We start from the raw sequence: 18,760 nt of genomic DNA, 5'->3' as shown, positions 1-18,760 counted from the left end.
TTAAGTGGGAATGCTGGTATGCCTATGAAAGTTGTAGAGCATAACAAAGTTGCACAGGCACCCCCAAGCAATGACCCCTACCGTTAATCCTGCACAAAGAATTGCAACATCACCTGCGTACTCTGGCAGCGTGATTCCCCAGACATGCTTCTGAATGGACAAGATGGGTACAGGGGTACCCGCCTCCAACTAACTGGATTGGGAGGCATGGGGCCCTAGAAAGCTGAAACCTCTTATATCTTGCAACTCCACAAGAGTTCTTATAGTTTTTACAAAATTATGATTACGATGCAGTTTTCGTGTTCTGTGACGTAGTCACTCCAATATGATTTGGATGTCATGTGTGCTTTTGTGGAACTGGGCATGTGCTCTGGAATGAAGTTGACTTGACTTGAAGCTTTAAATGTATTCTTTGGCACCCAGAGGATCCTGCAAGGTGATATGGGCACAAGCTTCGACACATGAAAATGGGCCATTTTCCAGATTTTGTGCAGGGCAACCAGTGTGGTTCAGTACCACTCTGTTTTAGCTAGAGACTGTAGGCCTGATTCACAAACCATTTTTCAAAATTCCATTTAAAAGAAAGCCGTGTGATTTAGACCCAATGACTTTTCTGAAAACTCCCATTGTCTCCAGCTTTACCCTTTAAATCAATAACCGTTATGTATGTCCTAAATTATTCTTAGAAGGTCTATTGAAAGCAAATGAAATTATGTTTATTTTATTGTACACATTGTAAATTGCATTTTCTTTAGATGTTCCCAATTTTTGGCGGATAAGGGAACTGGAGTATGGTGAAATAAAGGGATGTGACAGGATCACACAATTTGGTCAAGAGGGATGCCAAGGTGCTGAAGTCAACAACTTGACCGCTACAGCTATTGTGGTATTGCATGTCTTTCTCAGCATCCCCAGCTCTGCCTTGCCTTTGACGGACTTCTTCAATCCCACTACAATAGTTAGAACAGGAAAGGTATGGAACTGTAAGTAGAAGTGGAAGCCTTGTCCTAACGGTACTGGCGGTGGGGTTGCTCTGATCTTCCCTGAGTGGCTCCCCTCTTCCCTCATACCCACCCAGCCTTACTCTTCCTTCGAGAGCCTGCTTTGCAGACTGGTCATCTCTCCTACCTCCTCTCTGACCATTGGCACCATCTACAGACCACCTGGCTCTACCACCCTTGTTCCTCTCTGAATGGGCCGATTTCTCCTCCTCTCTCCTCACAACCACCTCTAAACATCTTCTCCTAGGTGATTTCAACATCCACCTTGACTCCTCAATCACGGCATCCACTTTCTTCCTTGACCTCTGCAGCTCACTCTCCCTCTTCATTCTCCCTTCTAGTCCTACCCACTTGGCTGGACACACTCATGATGCCTTCATCCACACTGACCTCTCACCCCCCCCACTGATCACTCCACTCTCGTGGTTAGACCACGCCCTCCTCTCCTCTCACCTGGGTCCTCTTGGCCCTCTGACTGCACCCCCTCCAGCTCTGCCAACCTCGTTCACAAACATCCGTCCGATTAAATGAGTGTCAGCCGCTGCCTTCGTATCTACCTTTATCCCCCCATTCTCCCCACTACAGACTCTTCCTCTGACTCTGCTCTCAGCAACCTCCATCTTGCCATTACCAATACCCTTGACATTCTTGCCAGTCGTGAGGATCCACCTGAAACATGCCTCCAAGCGTAAAACCTGGTACAACTCCGAACTTGCAGCCCTGAAATGCATGTGCAGAGCTGCAGAAAGGAAGTGGCAGACCTCAGGCTCACCCTCTGACAAACTGGCCTGTCGCCTGCTCCAAAGGCAATACAGACTCTCCGATCCGTGCCAGGAAAAGGGCCCACATTCAGGCTCGCGTCTCTGGTGCATCCAACAACACGGCTGAACTCGTTAAAATCTGCAAGGAACTAGCCAACCCTTCTGTAGCCTCCTCCTCACCTCTTCCCTCCCAGGCTCTCTGCAACAAACTGGTCACACACTTCACTGCAAAAACTTGAGACATCTTGAGCAGCCTTGCGTCCCTCACCCTCTCCCCTTGCCACACCCCGCTGCCTCCTATGGCCTCCCACCCTCCGTCTGACTTTCTCTATGCCTTCTCTCCTATCACACCTAATGAGGTTACCAGCGTTGTCCGCTCCATGAAGGTCTCCTCCAAACAGGTCTCCCCTGTTACTCCAAAACCATTAAAGGGCAATATTGTCTCTCTTTCCCCTGCACTTGATGACTTCTACAACCACTCTTTTGCTACTGCATCTTTCCCCTCCTCCCTCAGGCACTCCCTTGTGCGCCCCCTCCTGAAAAGAACCTTCTCCCGACCCGTCTTGCCCAGCCAACTATCGATCACCCATTCCTTGGGAAACTCTTGGAGAAGCTGGTCTTCCCCCAACTGACCCAACACACTGAACTTGTTGGTTACCTCCACCACCGTCAATCTAGATTCCGAGCATGCAGAGGCATGGAAACTGCTCTCCTGAACAGCCCTGAGGAGCTGCTCACATCTCTGGACTTCAACACCCCAGCTGTTCTCATCCTACTTGATCTATCCTCTGCATTTGTTACGGTCAACCACTTCATCCTCATAAAATGGCTCCGCAATACCCTAGGTATCTTGGAGTGGGCACTGGACTGGCTGGCCTCCTTCCTGTATGACCGTCCATCCCAGGTTATTCTGGGTTCTTTCTCCTCCCCAACCTCTATCTCCACCTGTGGCATCCACAAGGGCTCCAACTCTTCTCCCTGGCTCTTTAACACCTATCTTGCTCCACTTGCACACCTCATTTCCACCTTCTGCCCCAACTTCCAGTGTTATGCGGATGACACACAACTCTTCTTCAAACTTCCCTCTGACCTGACTGCCTATCTGCCATCCAGTCCTGGTGTACTTCCAACGTTCTCTGCCACAATGCCAGCTAGACTTAGATCCTTACTATTGGTACTCCTGCTACCTCTTTCTTGCCTTCACTCTGGCCATCTTCGATGTGCTCTCCCCCTTTTCCTTCATCTGAAGCGAGACATCTTGGAGTCATTATCGATTCCTCTCTTCCCTTCCTCCCTCACATTCCTGACCTTGCCAAGAAGGCCCACTTTCAACTCCACCTCCTCAAAGAAATTCTTCCTTTCCTCACTTTCCCACAGAAGCTCAATGTCTCTAGAGCGCAGGTTCTCTCTAGGCTTGACTATTGCAATAGCCTTTTCTGTAAATCTACCCTCTTCTACTCTACGACCCCGCCAGCAAATCCAGAACAGGGATGCAAGACTTAACCTTGCCTTGAAGCCCAGGGACAGCATTTCTCCTGCCCATAAAACTCTCCACTGGCTCCCAGTTGCTGAAAGGATCAAATTCAAATCCCTCTGCATCATCCATGAGGCTGTCTGGGGTAGGGGTCCACACTACCTACAACTTGCTTTCACTAAATACTCTCCCTCCAGATATTTACGTTCCTCCGGCACCAACTCTATGTGTGTCAAGCGCTTCCCTAAACCACGTGCTGGTGGCCGATCTCTTTCCTCGACAGGCTCCCTCCTAGGGAAAAGTCTCCCCCTTCCCACAGTTGCTGAAATTGGTGACCAGGGCTCTTATGTGTCCTCTTGGGTCATGGCCTCCCACACCCAATCGCTGTCAGCCTCTGCCCACTCCCAGCACTTGCCTCTGCACCCACTGGCCTATGTCACCAATGTCACCACAGGCCTGCACTTACCTATTTATTGGTAGTTGAACACTCTCGCATAGTTACTTAACAGCAGCTCACTCCCTAGCACTTAACCCCCCACCTTCACCCGCTAATCCCATTTCCCTTGCTCTACACTTAAACGTTCTGAATGCTCACAAGGCCTAGTAGGTCCGCCTCTATCTTTCTTTGTTATATTTGCTTTCACTCCCATTTTTTCTCCCGGTTGCCCTGTGGGCGCTTTGAAACACAATTTACTTTATGTATAAGCACCTTACAAATGCACAATAAAATAAAAAGTAAAGTAGTTACTCTGTGCAACAAACACTGGATGCTGGAGGAGCCCGGGGTCATTTTTAGGGCTGCAATTGTCTGTATTCAAATGCCCTGGCACATTTCTGGGTGCACTCATATTTGTATTCCAAGCACATGAAGTGTGTTACAATTGCTGTGGGTGAGAAACGTAGTGTCTCCAGAAAACGGAGCTTGTATTACACTGCAGAGCAAACCCACTCCCCTTTTATTCTGGAGGCGTCAAATATCACACCCACTTTAGAATGTTTTTGCATCTAAAAACGTGTCAGCCAGAATACAGAAAATTGCATCATTAAAAAATGACATCCGGCTCCTCCAGCATTCAATATTTGTTGCGCAAAGTGCGACCACCTCTCCTTATACATAGCCATGCAGATGCGGTGCTTGAAGACAGTGCATGCAGCATGGATTGGTGAAGCCGGACGTTGCGGGGGCAGCGCTTTTAGCACCATCCGTTTTTGGCATGGCGCTTTGGGCGCAGGTTCTTTTTAGGTGCACCCTGTTGCATGTTATGTTTGCAGTGCACAGCAACCTATTTGTGCACGGGGCGTGCGCTCATAGTACGGCTCCATGTATTCAGCGGCTATTGTCTGCTTAAATATACTGTCAACCAACACACTGCATTTTCCTGTGATTGGGATGAAACAAAACATAACTATCTTGGCATGTAGGTCCCTGCAACCTGCTGGCCACGGCCAACATGGTGCGCCTAAAAGAGACCTGCGTCCAAAGAGCTGCCGAAACACAATGTACCGTGGCTTGGCAACACTGTATATTTTACCTATACAATAGCAGAGGCTTTTTTTTTTTAAAATCAGCCTCATTTCTTACCAAAGCCAGCCAAAGTGCTCCAGGTTAGTAAAGTGTACATGCAAAATCATCTTTGGGACTCCCGGGTGTTCCAATCACACATACACATTCCCATCTGCTGGATACCTACCCTGCGAGGCAGGTTTACTTCTATCTATCCTGATGGGGCAAGCCTCTTTAGGTGCACACACAATGCTCCTATGGGGTTAGGCACAGCCGTTTCTTGGAGCGGGCAACGGCCCAGTGAGCAGAGCTAAATAGCTCAGGAGGTGGGCACAGTAAGGGGACCAGCTACAAAGCTAACTCTGATCTTGCTGGTCAAAAGAATAAGCAGCCTGCTGTGCCGGTGCGTGCGCTTGAGATGTTCGGCTGCTCCTGAGATGTTCCGCTGGCTGCTCTCTGCCGATTTGTGGATGACTGCGATGCATTCGGAATATGCAAACAAAGGAATGCATAATCCAAACACAGCGTTTGAGAGGGTCGGGAGTCACACACCCCTGTGCCCCTCATTCTTTGTGTGGACAGCCTTTCAAGTGGGCCAATTTATAAGTGATGGCTCCTTTAACAAGTCATTGGGCCTCATTACGACCCAGGCGGTAACCATGGTTGCCGCCAGAACCTTACTGATTCTGCCATGGTGAATGGAGCAATTACTGCCCCATTCCAAGGTTGGGGGGGCGGTAATTCCCCATTCACCATAGCCCTTCCCCATTCCCATTTTTGCCCCCATAGGGCTCAATGGGAATGGGGAAGGCGGTAATAACAGTACCGCAAATTGCGGTACCGTTATTACCTCCAAAGTCCCTTTGCGGGTCCTGTCCTTAACGCCTGGTAAAACCAGGCGTTAAGGACAGGACCCGCAAAGGGACCTCGGAATAGGGCGGTAAGGGATTACCGGCACCAGTGCCCTTACCGGTACCAGAAATCCCTTCCCGCCTTGGTTATAATGAGGCCCATTGTTTTTACACACTATGTGCTTAACATTTCAGTGTTAAGAACTGAGCATGGGGCATTTTTATTCACCAGGCCAGCACAAGTATCAATTAGCTGACCAAACCTATGCATTCTTCAAAATTGTAAACTATTTTCTTTATTTTCATGTCTCTTAGTTACATATGGCGCATACCTGGGAAGGTTAACTGTCATTTTCTTGATTAAGTATTCTAGTGGCTGCTTTGGGACATGGTCTAAATGCACCCGCTCAGCATCAAAGGTCTTTTAATTTTCTAAACAAGCCAACCACTGCCTAGCGCGCACACCAGATGGCAACTCCATGGGCCTCATTACGACCCTGGCGGTACGGGGTAAACGGCGCCGTAAAAGGTGCCGGCGCCGTTTACCCCGTACCGCCTCATTACTGGGTCCCCTCACGGGAACCAGGGCACAACGCCTGGTCAAACCAGGCGTGCTTGCCGGGTCCCGCGAGGGGAAGAGGGAGCAAACAACGGGCCAACTCGTAATGGCCCGTTGTTTGCTCCCTCTCCCATTCCCATTCAGCCCTATGGGGGCTGAAATGGGAATGGGGAAGGACCAGGTCCGGGGCCTTGGAGGGAGGAATTACCGGGCCTTCAGAACTCTGAATGGCCCGGTAATTTTTCATTCTGAAGACCTGGACGCGATTTCGGCGGCAGCCATGCCGCCAATAGCGGCATGGCTACCGCCGAGGTCGTAATGAGGCCCAATGTAACTTGGCACCTTGATTAGCAAGAGTAGAGTTCACTAAGATATAATAACAAATCTGCCAAAAATAAATGGAGAACAGTTACCATACATGATGTACGCAGATGACCTGGTTATTCTGGACAAAACCCAGGTCGGTCAACAAAGAAGAATTCAAGCGCTGGAGGCGTACATAAAAATGAATGATCTAAAAATAAACCTATAGAAATCCCAAATAATGTCCCTAAACAAACAAAGACAAGGAAGAGCGCAAGCAAAACCTCTGAAGATATTCTTAGAAGAGAAAAAAATTGAGAATAACTCGATAAAATATCTGGGGATAAAAATCAACCAATCAGAAACTGAAAAAGAATGGCAACTTTTCTTAAAAGACAAAACGCGTTCCCTAGCACGTCAAGGATTAATTCTACACAAAAAATATGGAAAATGTTCATTAAAACCGATCATAACCTATTATAGACAGAAAATAACGGCCATTTTAATATATGGTAGTCAAGCTCTACTGAACATCCCATCTAATATCTGGGAACAATTAGAAGGAATCACATGGAGCAAAATTCTTGCTCTACCCATGGCATACCCAATGACGCGGATTCGCTATGAGTTAGCTTTACAATCCTTAGAATCCTTGAGGAACTGGAAAAACCTGGATCTATATAGGAAAATAAATCAGTAACGAAGACATTCCTTCGATTGAAATACTACGTGGAAAACATCAAGCTGGAAACCAAACAGTGCTGAACCTACGGAAAGAAGCATGTAAACACATAATGAAAAAGGAAAATATAACTGAAGAAATGCTTCTGCACCGTCCTCAAAAAGCCAAAATACACATCCAAAGAAACGACTGGATCCATACGATTGAAAAGAAAGTGAACTACCAACTAGCATTAAAATGTCCTTTGGAGGCAAGAACACTAAATCAACTTCCACAATAGCTCCAACTTTTTCCAGTGCGATATATAAGAGACACCTTTCTCCGATTACGGTTGAATGTATTGCCAACACGAGAAATGCTGGTTAGAACTAAGCAGATACCACAAACACAGATATTCTGTCGATTCTGCAAACAGCAAGCTGCAATCGAAACACTTGAACATATCATTATGGATTCCAACAAAAAAGAGACATCTATAAGAATATGCTACCTCAGCCCAGAACGGAACATATACGAAACGGAAGTTGGGCCTTGATCGTGTTAGGAGAAAATAAACAGCTGATCACTAGAATCAAAGAATTCTGGAATGCAATAATGGTCAATAGTGAAGAATTGTAAATAGTCTGAAGAACTGTAAATAACGTAATGATGCAAACAAGCATTTTTATTTTTATTTTTTTATAGAAGTAATCATGAGGATTTTTATATGAATTATACAAATGGTACTTGGAAATAATTAAAAAGTTTGTAAAACAAACGAAATCATTAAATAAAAAAAATAAATAAATAAACGAGTTCATTGTGTGGCAAATCAATGCAGTGATATGTGTGCAGAAATGTTTTGTACACTGCAGAGGCCACCACCCTGTTGGTTAATGGCGTCTATGTGGCATTCCCGTATGTAACGGCACATATGCCTGTTTTTGCCTGATGTGTGCAATGTCCAGACAATAGCATACTGGAACGTTTTGTGTATGTGGCTCTGACGAGCATGCTGTACTGTGCCCACACGTAAATGCATAAAGCAATCAAAAAAGTTAGCTCGAATTGTACTTCCACTAGGCCAAATACAAAGAAAAGAGGGGGGATTTGTCCCATCAGCAGAAAGGGAGGGGACAAGAGACCAAACTAGCACAGAAAGTCGCTTCCTACTGTATACCAAAGTAACTGTAGTTAAATTATTCAAAAAAGTACCAAAAACTGGTATCATACACTTTAGTGGAATTCTCTGAAAACAAAGAGGGCAAGTTTGTAGAAACATTTTTGAAATATTTATTTCCCAAAGAAAAAATCCCAATAACAAAAATTTTTTTACAATAACAAAAAAGTATAACAAAAAATTGAACACACAGAATTATAATTCTCAATAGAAAATTGGATTTAGTTTGAAGAACAGAAAAAATCAATTATTCTTTTTATAGAACAGAAAAAATCAATTATTCTTTTCATAGGATCACGAAAAGAGAAATGAAAAAAAGGAATGGAGTACTTATGGAGAATACACACATGGACGGCTCTTAAGGAAAAATTCTTCCTTTTCTACAAAGAACAGCCGTGTCCACACTAGCTCTAACTCCAGTATTCCTAATGACAGGTCTGCCTACGTGTAGGTGTCAAAAAAGTGTTTCAAAAAAATTCAAAATTGACATCATCACAACAACGTTTCGGCTGAAATGCCACCTGTCTGGCCATCACTTCATGACATGGTTGAAAGTTGCCTTCCTCAGGGCGAAAAAACCTCACAGCAGTTTAACCCTGTGGGGAAGCAGACATGAAAGGGAATTTAGAATTAAAAGCATGATAGGAGCGAACTCCAAGTTTTAAATAAAGTTGCCCTTATTGTTTAAAAGAGAATAAGTCAAAAAACAATTACCTGAATTTGTAGGCTGTGGGTAAATTGAGGCCAAACACCCTTTCTACACTGCCACGCCATGATTTTCACGAGGCCAGCACTAATAAGAGATGCTAATGCCAGCTCTGTTAGATAAAGCATGGGCCTGCTAGTTTTTGCAGAAATAACCCTGGAGGCCTCCATAATAGTGAGGAGGTAGTGGCTAAGGCACTGTGGACCCTTTACCATGCTTTAGAAGCCGGTTTTGTTTAAATGCTTGATCATCTTATTACTGGTCAGGCTAAAGTTTGTAAGAGGTACAATCCTTTCTGTGCCTTGTTTATTGGTCTCTGTTCTACGCTAGCCTGTCCTGATATATATATTTATTTATTTCCCAAAAGATGTTTCTGTATTGGGGTTGGGCATGCTCACACTGAGACCCAGCCCTTCTGCATCTAAAATTCTCCAGAAAAAAGAAGCAAAAGAGCCCTACTACCCCATTTGAGTGGCTGTTGTTAAAGCCATTTTATACTCGCATCCAAAAACGTAAGCTGTCCGAATGAGTATGTATGGTTTATGGTTACAAACATTTTTATGTTAGGGTGAGTGTTGTGAACGGTGATCTCAGCACCAAGCCATGCATCAGTTGTGAATTTACAGATTCACACATACAATCCTTTTATCAGACGTGTTTATCCAATATAGAGATCTCTGATCACTGTTATAGTCCTGAAATGCCCTGTGATTTAATGCAAAGCATACAGGAACCCTCACTGGTGCTATTTGTCCCCTTTCCCACTTTAATAGAGGTATTTTGAAAGAGTACAATAAGAGTGTACCAGACTGTCCATCTTGGAATGAAAACCTTCCATCATAAAATAATTCATATGGTTAGTCTAGTATTGCCCCATGAGAAATACAAGTGTGGTGGTACAAACGGAACACCTGCAACACAGGGCCTCTGGGCCTTCTGACCCCGGCAAGCTGGTCACACCGCAGTGTGCCAGTATGGACAGTTTGAAACTGCATTCAGGCAAGGCCTTCCGTAAGAGCAGGTGACAGAAAAACCATTTACTTGGACAGCAACAGCTGTGATTTCACATTAGAATTCTTCTGTAAACAACTTGTATTACAATGTAATGAAACCAGCTTAATTTATATAGCAATTATTTATTCATATTGAGGAGGGGTTTTGTCCCACGACACAGATGTGTAGATTGGGAGTGGCATGTGCCAGACAGGGGGGGCCCCGAATTCTGTTGTTTTGCCCTGGGCACCCAGTTGGCTAAACATTGCATTCCGATCTTAGAACACACGTTAAGATTTTTGAAAAAGTTGAATGAAAAATATAGGATGTGCATAAAAAATAGAAAATATTGAAAAAGGGAAAAAACTAAATCATAACACCTTTGTATGGTCACGAGAAAGCAAAAAATGTACAGTGCATTTCCGATTTCACATTTTTTCTAGTGTAAAATATATATGCCCTATATTTGCACGTTCAACATTTCCCATTGAATGTGTGTGTATTTTTCTAATGTATCCTTTCCACAGATTCTGCACATGCACACACACAATCCGATTCCGTTTGTAAGACAAATAGTATGGAACACACCCTCCTGCATGTAAATACGCCACACTTAATGTTCAGTGATTCAAGAACTGTAGTTTATTGCCACATTCAGTTCTAGAAAATGATTTATTGTATTGCCCTCTATGGGTATCCAACATTTTTACAGGGTCGCGTAGTGTCACGAGTTGGCGTAAGCTAACCCCCATTTTGTCTTGAGTACCGTTTGTAAGACATAGGGCCTCATTACACGGAAGGCGGTGATCCAGGGTGCTATTAGCACCCTGGACTATGCCGGTAAATTACCGGCACTGCCTTGGCGGTAAGGGGATTTACCGCCCCATTCCAAGGTCGGTGGGGCGGTAAATCCCCCTTCCGCCATTGCCCTTCCCCATTCCCATTTCTGCCCCATAGGGCTCTATGGGAATGGGGAAGGCGCTAATTGCGGCACCGCAATTTTGCGGTGCCGTAATTAGCTCCAAGGTCCCTTAGCGGGTTGGTTTTTAACGCCTGCAAAAAGCAGGCGTTAAAGCACCAACCCGCTAAGGGACCTCGTAGTAAGGCGGTAATGGTTAACGGTCACCGTTACCATTAACGGTGGCTGTTAACCATTACCGCCTTCCGTGTAATGAGGCCCATACTCACTGTTTCACACAGTCTTACTGCTAGCCAGTGTGATAGCTCTGTGAGCTAAGCACACCCTTCAGAAATCAGCAGTCACACATCCGAATCCTGAGCTAAGCACACCCTTCAGAAATCAGCAGTCACACATCCGAATCCTGACAGGGCCTACTTAGCACTTCATCCCCCAGAGATCCATACATTCAACTGAGTAACAATAATAATGAAACATACTGTTACAACTCTTACAGCCACCTGAGGGATGTGCACTCAACTTCACATCTTGAGGGAGCTGCATATTGCCCCCTAACCCCTGGTGATCTTTTGGACACACACACACAAAAGCTGCTTCTCATCTTGTGGGGCACAGGACAGTCACGCGCAAACAATGGCCTCCATCCTGCTGCCAAACATTACATAAAGAGACACGGATCACCGTGCCGAAGGACACACACTTCTGCTTCTCATCCCAGGATGTGACACTGTTTCTTTCCCGAAAGACACACTCACACTCACTGGTGTGCACCCCTGGGGCATACTGATACTCGTCCTCCCACAGGGAGACGGGAAACAAACTAAAGCAATGTGTGCACTGGAAAGTTGCAACCCTCAGGATACGGCAATCAGCCGCCTTGCCTCAAATGAGTTTCTTCCCCTCCACCAGCCCAATTGGAAACTGTGTAGCAGGTGGAGGCCCTCCATCCCCCTCCTGCCCCCATGGCCACTGCCCCCAGGCTGATAGGGGGCACTACAGGTTCACAGACTCCTTACACAGTTGAGGCGTGGGCAAGCTCCCTGCCAACCAAGCATTGTAGTACTTCATTTATTTCACTTCTCTGTTACCAGGTTCCCAGAGCTCACAAGAAGTGATGCTGCTGCCATTAGCAATGTTCAAGCTAAGGAATAATTCAGCATGTGATGCACACTGTAGAAATGAAAAATATTATCATACAGGAAGCAAACACCACAGCCTACTAAACCATGTTTGAGTGAACTTGTTTGTGTATTTCACACTTCACACAGTCACTTGTAGGTTGTCCCAATTTTGTAAGCAAAGAAAAAAGATCTGTTTAGGTAGAGTGATGTACCCAGGATCACATAGACTGGTCAAAGAAGAAAGCCTCGCTGTGAGCCCAGGTTTTCTGTGGGACAGTTTGCACATTGTTGTGATCTACGTGATCACTGCGACCCCCAGAAGTCCAATGGCCGAAAATGCAGACTTATTTCCCCCCCCCAACCCCCTTTACACCACATACATATGCGGGGGAGTCCCCCGCAGCTCCCCCATACTTGCATTATATCACGTACCCCCCCCACATATATATATGTGGTGTAAGTGGGGGTCGAAAAAAAAGTTGCAATTTTCAGCAGTCGAAATCTGGTATATTTCCAGGGGTACAGGGTTAGCTAACTGTAGCTTTTTCGCTCACATCGTTCTGCATGCTTGTATAATATGCGAAGTTGTATTATTTCAGAATAAAACAAGGGCAGGAATTGGGCTGGTACAAGACAAAGCAAGTCTCCTGAACGCTGTGTGTTTGAAGGTTCATACCATGCAATGAGCCACAACTTTACTAACTGCACCTGAAAGTCCCTTTTGCGCACCATGACAACCCAAACTCAAGCACTGAAACAGTTCAAAGCTGTATATATGTCTCATGATTTGCACACATTTTACTGTTACGGTGACTATTGTAACAGATGAAATGAGCACCATTCACAGTGTGCATTGCATACGCATTTCAATTAATATCACACACGTTTCTTAAATTGGTGGTCATTTTCATGTTCCCAAAATGCACTTTTTTATGCAAAGCAGCCAGCATCCTCTATTCAGGGCACCCACATTATTTGACAGCTCGCTGCGCCCCTCAGTCCTGCCCAGATCACTGGCAATCCACCTCCCCCACAACTAGTGCCCTCCCACTGCCCCCTGTGTGTGCGTGGAGGGTTAGGGAGTTTCCCCCAATAAATGCTGTCCCTATCCAGCACTGTAATAAAACCAAAGACTACATGTACCGGAATGCACTCTAATGGAGCCTAAAAGAGAGGAATCACAGAGCATCTCACATGGACTACATTGCGATGTCTTTGATATGCATGTGGGATCAAATAATATGCTCTTGGTCAGTATTTTAAAGAGTAATGTGCCATATTGATATGGATAAATTAATACATTAATACATGTTGCAGTCCTACAAACAAACGAAACAATCCAATACATTGCATCAAGTGGAGGTTTTCAGTTTTAGAAAATGGTTTTACCTTGTAATTTACTCTTTACCTTTAGAGAAGTAGGAATACCTTCTTTAAAGGTCAACAAAAGACAAGAGTGCTTAGATAGGACCTTGTGCACGTGCACAGTGCGTGACAGCAAGTGGGAATGGCACACTGATATGTTAATGCCCATTCATCGTACAGCTAATTACCCTGCTTGAGCTCTTCTCAGTGGAAAAACAGTCACTGTGGCCAGAGAAAGTCAATGGTCTGTAAAGTGCTGTCTGGGGGACTGTGTCCACCCTGGGTTTTCCAGAGAGGTGGGGGGGAGGGGGGGTGAAACCTGCAATCCGTCATCACAGCAAACACACAATTCACATCCTCTAGCAAAGCACGCCCACGCAAATGCTGTTTCTGGGGCTGTTTCCCACAATGTGGGCGGTGGACACGCACACACTTACACAGCCTTCTATTCTAAGGAGGACAGACTGCTTCCCGCGTGAGGGATGCACATTGCTTCCAGTCCTGAGGGACACACACATTTCTTACCGTTCGGATGCAGACACACAGTGCGTCCTAGCCTCACAGACACGCATTGCGCTCCAGCCTGCATTTCCCGAACGCGTTGCAAAGTACGCCATGGGCGGAAGCTGTTTCAAAAGGAAGATATCGAGTGACTCAGAGGGAGCTGTATTTTTAATCAGTATTCTCTGCGGTCGGTCCCCCTGTACCCTCCCCTTGTCCCTGAGTAGAGTCCTGAGAGTAAAGACCCCAGAGTGAGGTTCTCTGGGTGTATCCCCTAGGCGAGGCCCTGAGGGGAGGTACTCAGGTTGAGGTCCCGTATGTGAGGTGCTGGGGGCGAGGGCACGAGGCCCTGCCATGTCCCCACTTCCCAGGCAGGGCTTCAGTCCCTCGGTTCAGCTCCCCCCCAAAGGGTTCACGATTGTCGTAGGCAGCACCGGTGCGGAAGGCCCTGCTCCTAGCGCTCCCGGCCTCTCGGTCCATTTATGGGAATGGAAAGTTATGTCCCGACTGGCAGCGAAGTGTCTCTTCATCTTGCTCACCATACAAAGGCTGCCAGAGCTCGCAGGCACAGGCCCTGGGCCGCTTCTTCTCACAATAGACAGCTGTGGCGAATGGGAGGGGGCGCAGGCAGCAGCGTGGTCCCATCTGGGGGTGGGACCTGTGGCTCATGGGGGCTTTATTCAGAATTGTGCTGTGCATAAGGGCGAGAGTACTTTCATTCCGGGGGTGAAGGGGTGTGCACACGTATATTTGTCTTGCAGTGCATTAAAAGACACATTTTGTGGAGTGTGCTAGGACTGAGTACTCCCAAGAGCAGGCTGCTACTGGGTTATGTGAGGGCTAGGGTGCTCCCATGTGAGTGTGCATCTTTTCTCAGGGCTGCATAAAGGCCGGCCTGAGTTGTACTGAATAAAGGGCAGAATGCTCTATTCAGTGCTGTGCATAAGGTTTGGAATGGGCCTAGGAGGAGTTTGTGTTAATGCCAGTTAGCGGGGGAGGAGTTTGTATTTGGAAATAGATAAGAGTGACATCTTTAGCATGCAGCATATGTTCATGGCGCTTTTCTTGCACCAGGGTCAGGGTGTTCCCTTCTGGGGAGTACATAAGGGCAGGATAAACTCGTGTGGAGAGTTATAGGGGTTTACAGGTGCTATTTCTGGTTGGCGCATAAAGGCAAGGGTGCTTCTGTCAAGGGGCTGTGAGAGGAACATGCTGTTGAATTTTGATGAGTGCACAATTGCCATTGTACATTAAACTGTGGTGGATAAAAGTTCCCGTTATTTGTTCTGGAGGTGTAAACAACAAGAATGTGCCCTTCTGGGAGACTTTAAGAGGTTAGTGTGCCCTCCTCTGGGTGAATAAGAGCTAGGTGACACTCTTGGTGGGTGCACAATGGTCATGGTGCAATCTTCTTGTGGCTATAAGGGTAATTGTGCTTCTTTCTGGAGGTTGGTGGCGACCAGGAAACTCCCTTCTGGGGGTGCTTAATAGACAAAGTGCTTTCTTTTGTAGGCACACAAGGGTCAGTGTTCTCTCTTGCGAGATACCTAAGGGTCCAAGTTAACTGCATTGTGTGCTGTGTTAGGGGCATAAGACAAAGGCATTCTCTCTGGGCCTACGATGATTACATTTGGTGGTAGGTAGGGGAAATGTATTTTTGTCTGGTAGTTGTGAGTGCTTAAGGACCATTGTTTTCTCTTTTGGGGAAGACAGAGCGCATTAGGGCACAGGTGTTCTTTTCTAAAGGGGTGCATAGGGACTGGGGTGATTTCTTCTGGGTGGTGCATAAAGGCCCAAGTGATGTTTTTCTTTCTAGGTGGTGCATGAGGGCAATGGTGCGCCCTTCTCTGGAAGGTGAATAACTGCCTCCAAGCTTCCTTCTTTGCGGAAGAGGGGACGATGGAGGTGGATGATAAATAACTGTTGGTGCACCATTCTGAAGAGAACACAAGGACATGCGTGCTCTACTCTGGGGTGCATAAGGCAAATTGTGCACCTTTCTTGGGGTGTACAATAGTACAGGGGATTTCTTCTGGCGATGGACGAGGGCCACGGGCTCTCTTAACTGTATGAGGGCCGGAGTACTCTGTTCTGTAAGATGAGCAAGCAGGTGCGCAGATTGTAGACTCTTGAGGCTGAATGTTGCTGGTGAAAAGGGTAGTCAAATAGAAATCTTTCCTCTGTGAATGGCTGGCTCAGAGGTCTAAACCCGTCGCCTCATTGGGAGTAGCCATGAACGTTTCCAAAGACCAGGCTGGCAGTGTCTAGTGACATGGCTGTGGTGCTTTCAATTCTCTGCCCTACCACCTGTGGTTCGATCTGGGTCCAGTGAGGAAAAGCTGAAGGCCCACATGCATTCTTTTACTAGGCTTCTTCCAAAATACCGCGGTCTGTTAGCATGTAGAGCACAGAAGGAACCCACTGTATCCATCAATCTCCAATGATAGCCCACTGGTTGTATCCATTTCGTGCCTGAGATGGTTATCAGAATCAGTAGGACGATGATGGAGACGCCCCAATGGCCGGTCCGGGGCAGGTATTTGTCTTGCAAGGCAGCAATGGCTCCATCGCCTTGTCACGTCTCTTCATCATCTTCAAAGTTCAGCTCCTCCTCAAACTCCTCTGGGTCCTCCTCAAAGTCTGCCATGTCATTATCAGGGCCATCTAAGGCAGAGAAGCTCTCCCCTGCACCCAAGGATGAGCTGTTCTTTAGAATGCTGTGCAGTGGCTCTTGAGACTGCAGTTCCTCTTCCTCCTTCAGACGCTGCTCCTTCTCAGCCCGCTCTGCCATCACTTCCTGGGCTCCTTCCCCCACAAGGGTGACTTTGTCAGAGACAGCCGGAGGTGCCTTGGCTGGGTTATGGTCAAAGGAGAAAAGCCGGAGGTTTTCAAGGTGGCAGAGACTGGGAAAGTTAACAATCTTGTTGCGGTCCAAGTCGAGGATCTCCAATAGAGACATTCGAAGTAGCACTAGTGGGAACTCTTCAAAGCGATTGCCATAAAGCCAGAGACCACGCAGCCCAGTCATGGCCGTCGGAAGATCCTGAGGGAGCCCCCGGAGCCGATTGTCCCCCATCTGCAGGGATTTGAGACCCCTCAAGCGCAGAAGTACTCGGGGAAACTGCTGCAGGTAGTTCTTTTCAATCCAAAGGCAGCGCAGACTCTGTAGCTGTTCAAAATAGGGGGGCAGGTCCTGCAGGCGGTTACCCCCCAGATAGAGACGGGAGAGCCGTGGAAGGTGACAAAGAGCCTCAGGCACTTCCTCCAGTTTGTTAAAGTCCAGGGCCAAGATACGTAGGTTATCCAGCAAATTGAGTTCTTCAGGCAGTTCCCGCAGCCCGTTGCTGCTGATGTAGAGTTTGTGTAGGCGTTCTGCCAATGCACATACGGATACTGGGAGAGTCTTTAGCTGACGTCCACTTAGCTCCAGGGTCTGGTCCCCAGTGCTCAGCTGCTCATCTGCACCCTCTGGCAGCTGCTCTTCTCCAAGGGGCACCGGCATCGCACTGCACACGCCACCCATACTCAGGGGGCCGGCCCTGGCCAAAGCGGTGAGGGGGGGGAGACCCTGCAGGCTCTCACTTGCAGCATCGTAGGAAGGGGGCCTTACTTGGAGACTAAGGCTACAAAATAACTAAACCCTACTGGGCATATCACCCCCTATAAAAATAACATCTACAATAGGACTTCATCGTCACCAAAGAGCTAAGTCTACTGTAGAGATCATCCATACGTTTAACTAACATCCAATAAGTAGATCACCAACACCAAGGATCTAAAATCCATCCAAGGATATCACCCATGCCTTGGAGCTAACATCTACCCAAGGAGAGCACCCATAAGACCTCGCTAATATTCAGAGGTGAGATCCCTGCACCAATGGGCATCTTCTGAGGAAGACAACCCATACCAACAAATATGTCCATCAAGAGGTATTATTTTGGTAACTTGTTGTGTGGACACTCAACTACTGAGAGAGCAAAGGGTGAGGCTGAAAGTGAATCTAGGTGGTCACAGTGAAATGCATATACCCAAAGAAACAACTCTAGAAAGTGCATAACTCACCAAGAAACATCTGCCCACGTAAACGACTCATTGCCAAACGGAGTTCGCTGACACGCAAATGTGTTAACAATGCAGCCTCCCCGCAAAAAAACCTAATCAGTTTTCACCTATCAAACCACTTTTTAGTCCTATAATTCTCCATCTATAGAAAACTACTCCTGAATAAATCCCCCCTTTTGGGTAATTCCCATTGGGCGGGAGGGTGGGTGGTGACCATAAGAGAAAATTCGGAACCGGGATGCTGCCTAGCGACACTACATGAGAGTGCCTTTCGGTCAGCCTCCAAAGACCAGCCCCCTGAGATCTTGCGCAACGTGCGAGAAAAGCAGCCGGTATCAGGACTCGAACCCGGAGCCGTGGGGTCGAAAAAGCACCGTTTTCTTCGCCAGATCAGACCTTGCGCTTTAGCTATTGGCCGGGTTCCTCAAGCGACTCTTCGCATTGCCTATTGGTCGGAGTCCTCGCGACGCTCCTCTCTGATGGCCGCGTGTCCCTGTCTTTGCTTCGGGCCACGTTCAGCTCTCCGCAACCCTTCAGTCTGGATGGACTCAGAGGATCGGACTGGTGTCTCCATGGTGACCGACGACGCGCTGGCTCCAGCCAATAAGCAGGCAAGGGGGCGGGATCAAGCGACAGGTGTGGCAAATGCCCCACACAGTAGGTCTGGGGACTCGGTAGCCATCTTACGAAACCTACGTTGGCTGTGACATGGGGCTAACGAACTGGGTGGCTCGTTGCGACACAGTCGCTGAAGGTAACATTTTTATAAGTAAATCAAATCTGGTAGCTCAGCAAT

The 18,760-nt window shown here is 47.0% G+C and overlaps 1 protein-coding gene across 1 annotated transcript in view; it reads right to left on the bottom strand.

The window, feature by feature from the left end:
* Positions 1–18,517, bottom strand: part of LRRC10B (leucine rich repeat containing 10B) — a 48,070-nt gene extending 29,553 nt beyond the window's left edge. The window contains exon 1 of the mRNA XM_069623882.1: positions 13,924–18,517. Within this exon, the coding sequence (XP_069479983.1) occupies positions 16,475–17,422 (948 nt within the window). The 5' untranslated portion in view covers positions 17,423–18,517 and the 3' untranslated portion in view covers positions 13,924–16,474. The remainder of the gene's footprint in view (positions 1–13,923) is intronic.
* Between the last annotated feature and the right edge of the window lie 243 nt (positions 18,518–18,760).

The sequence above is a fragment of the Ambystoma mexicanum genome, chromosome 11, assembly GCF_040938575.1.
Source record: "Ambystoma mexicanum isolate Mex_15411 chromosome 11, UKY_AmexF1_1, whole genome shotgun sequence".
NCBI lineage: Eukaryota > Metazoa > Chordata > Amphibia > Caudata > Ambystomatidae > Ambystoma > Ambystoma mexicanum.
The sequence above is the reverse complement of the archived record's forward strand: the minus strand, read 5'-3'. Positions and strand labels throughout refer to the sequence as shown.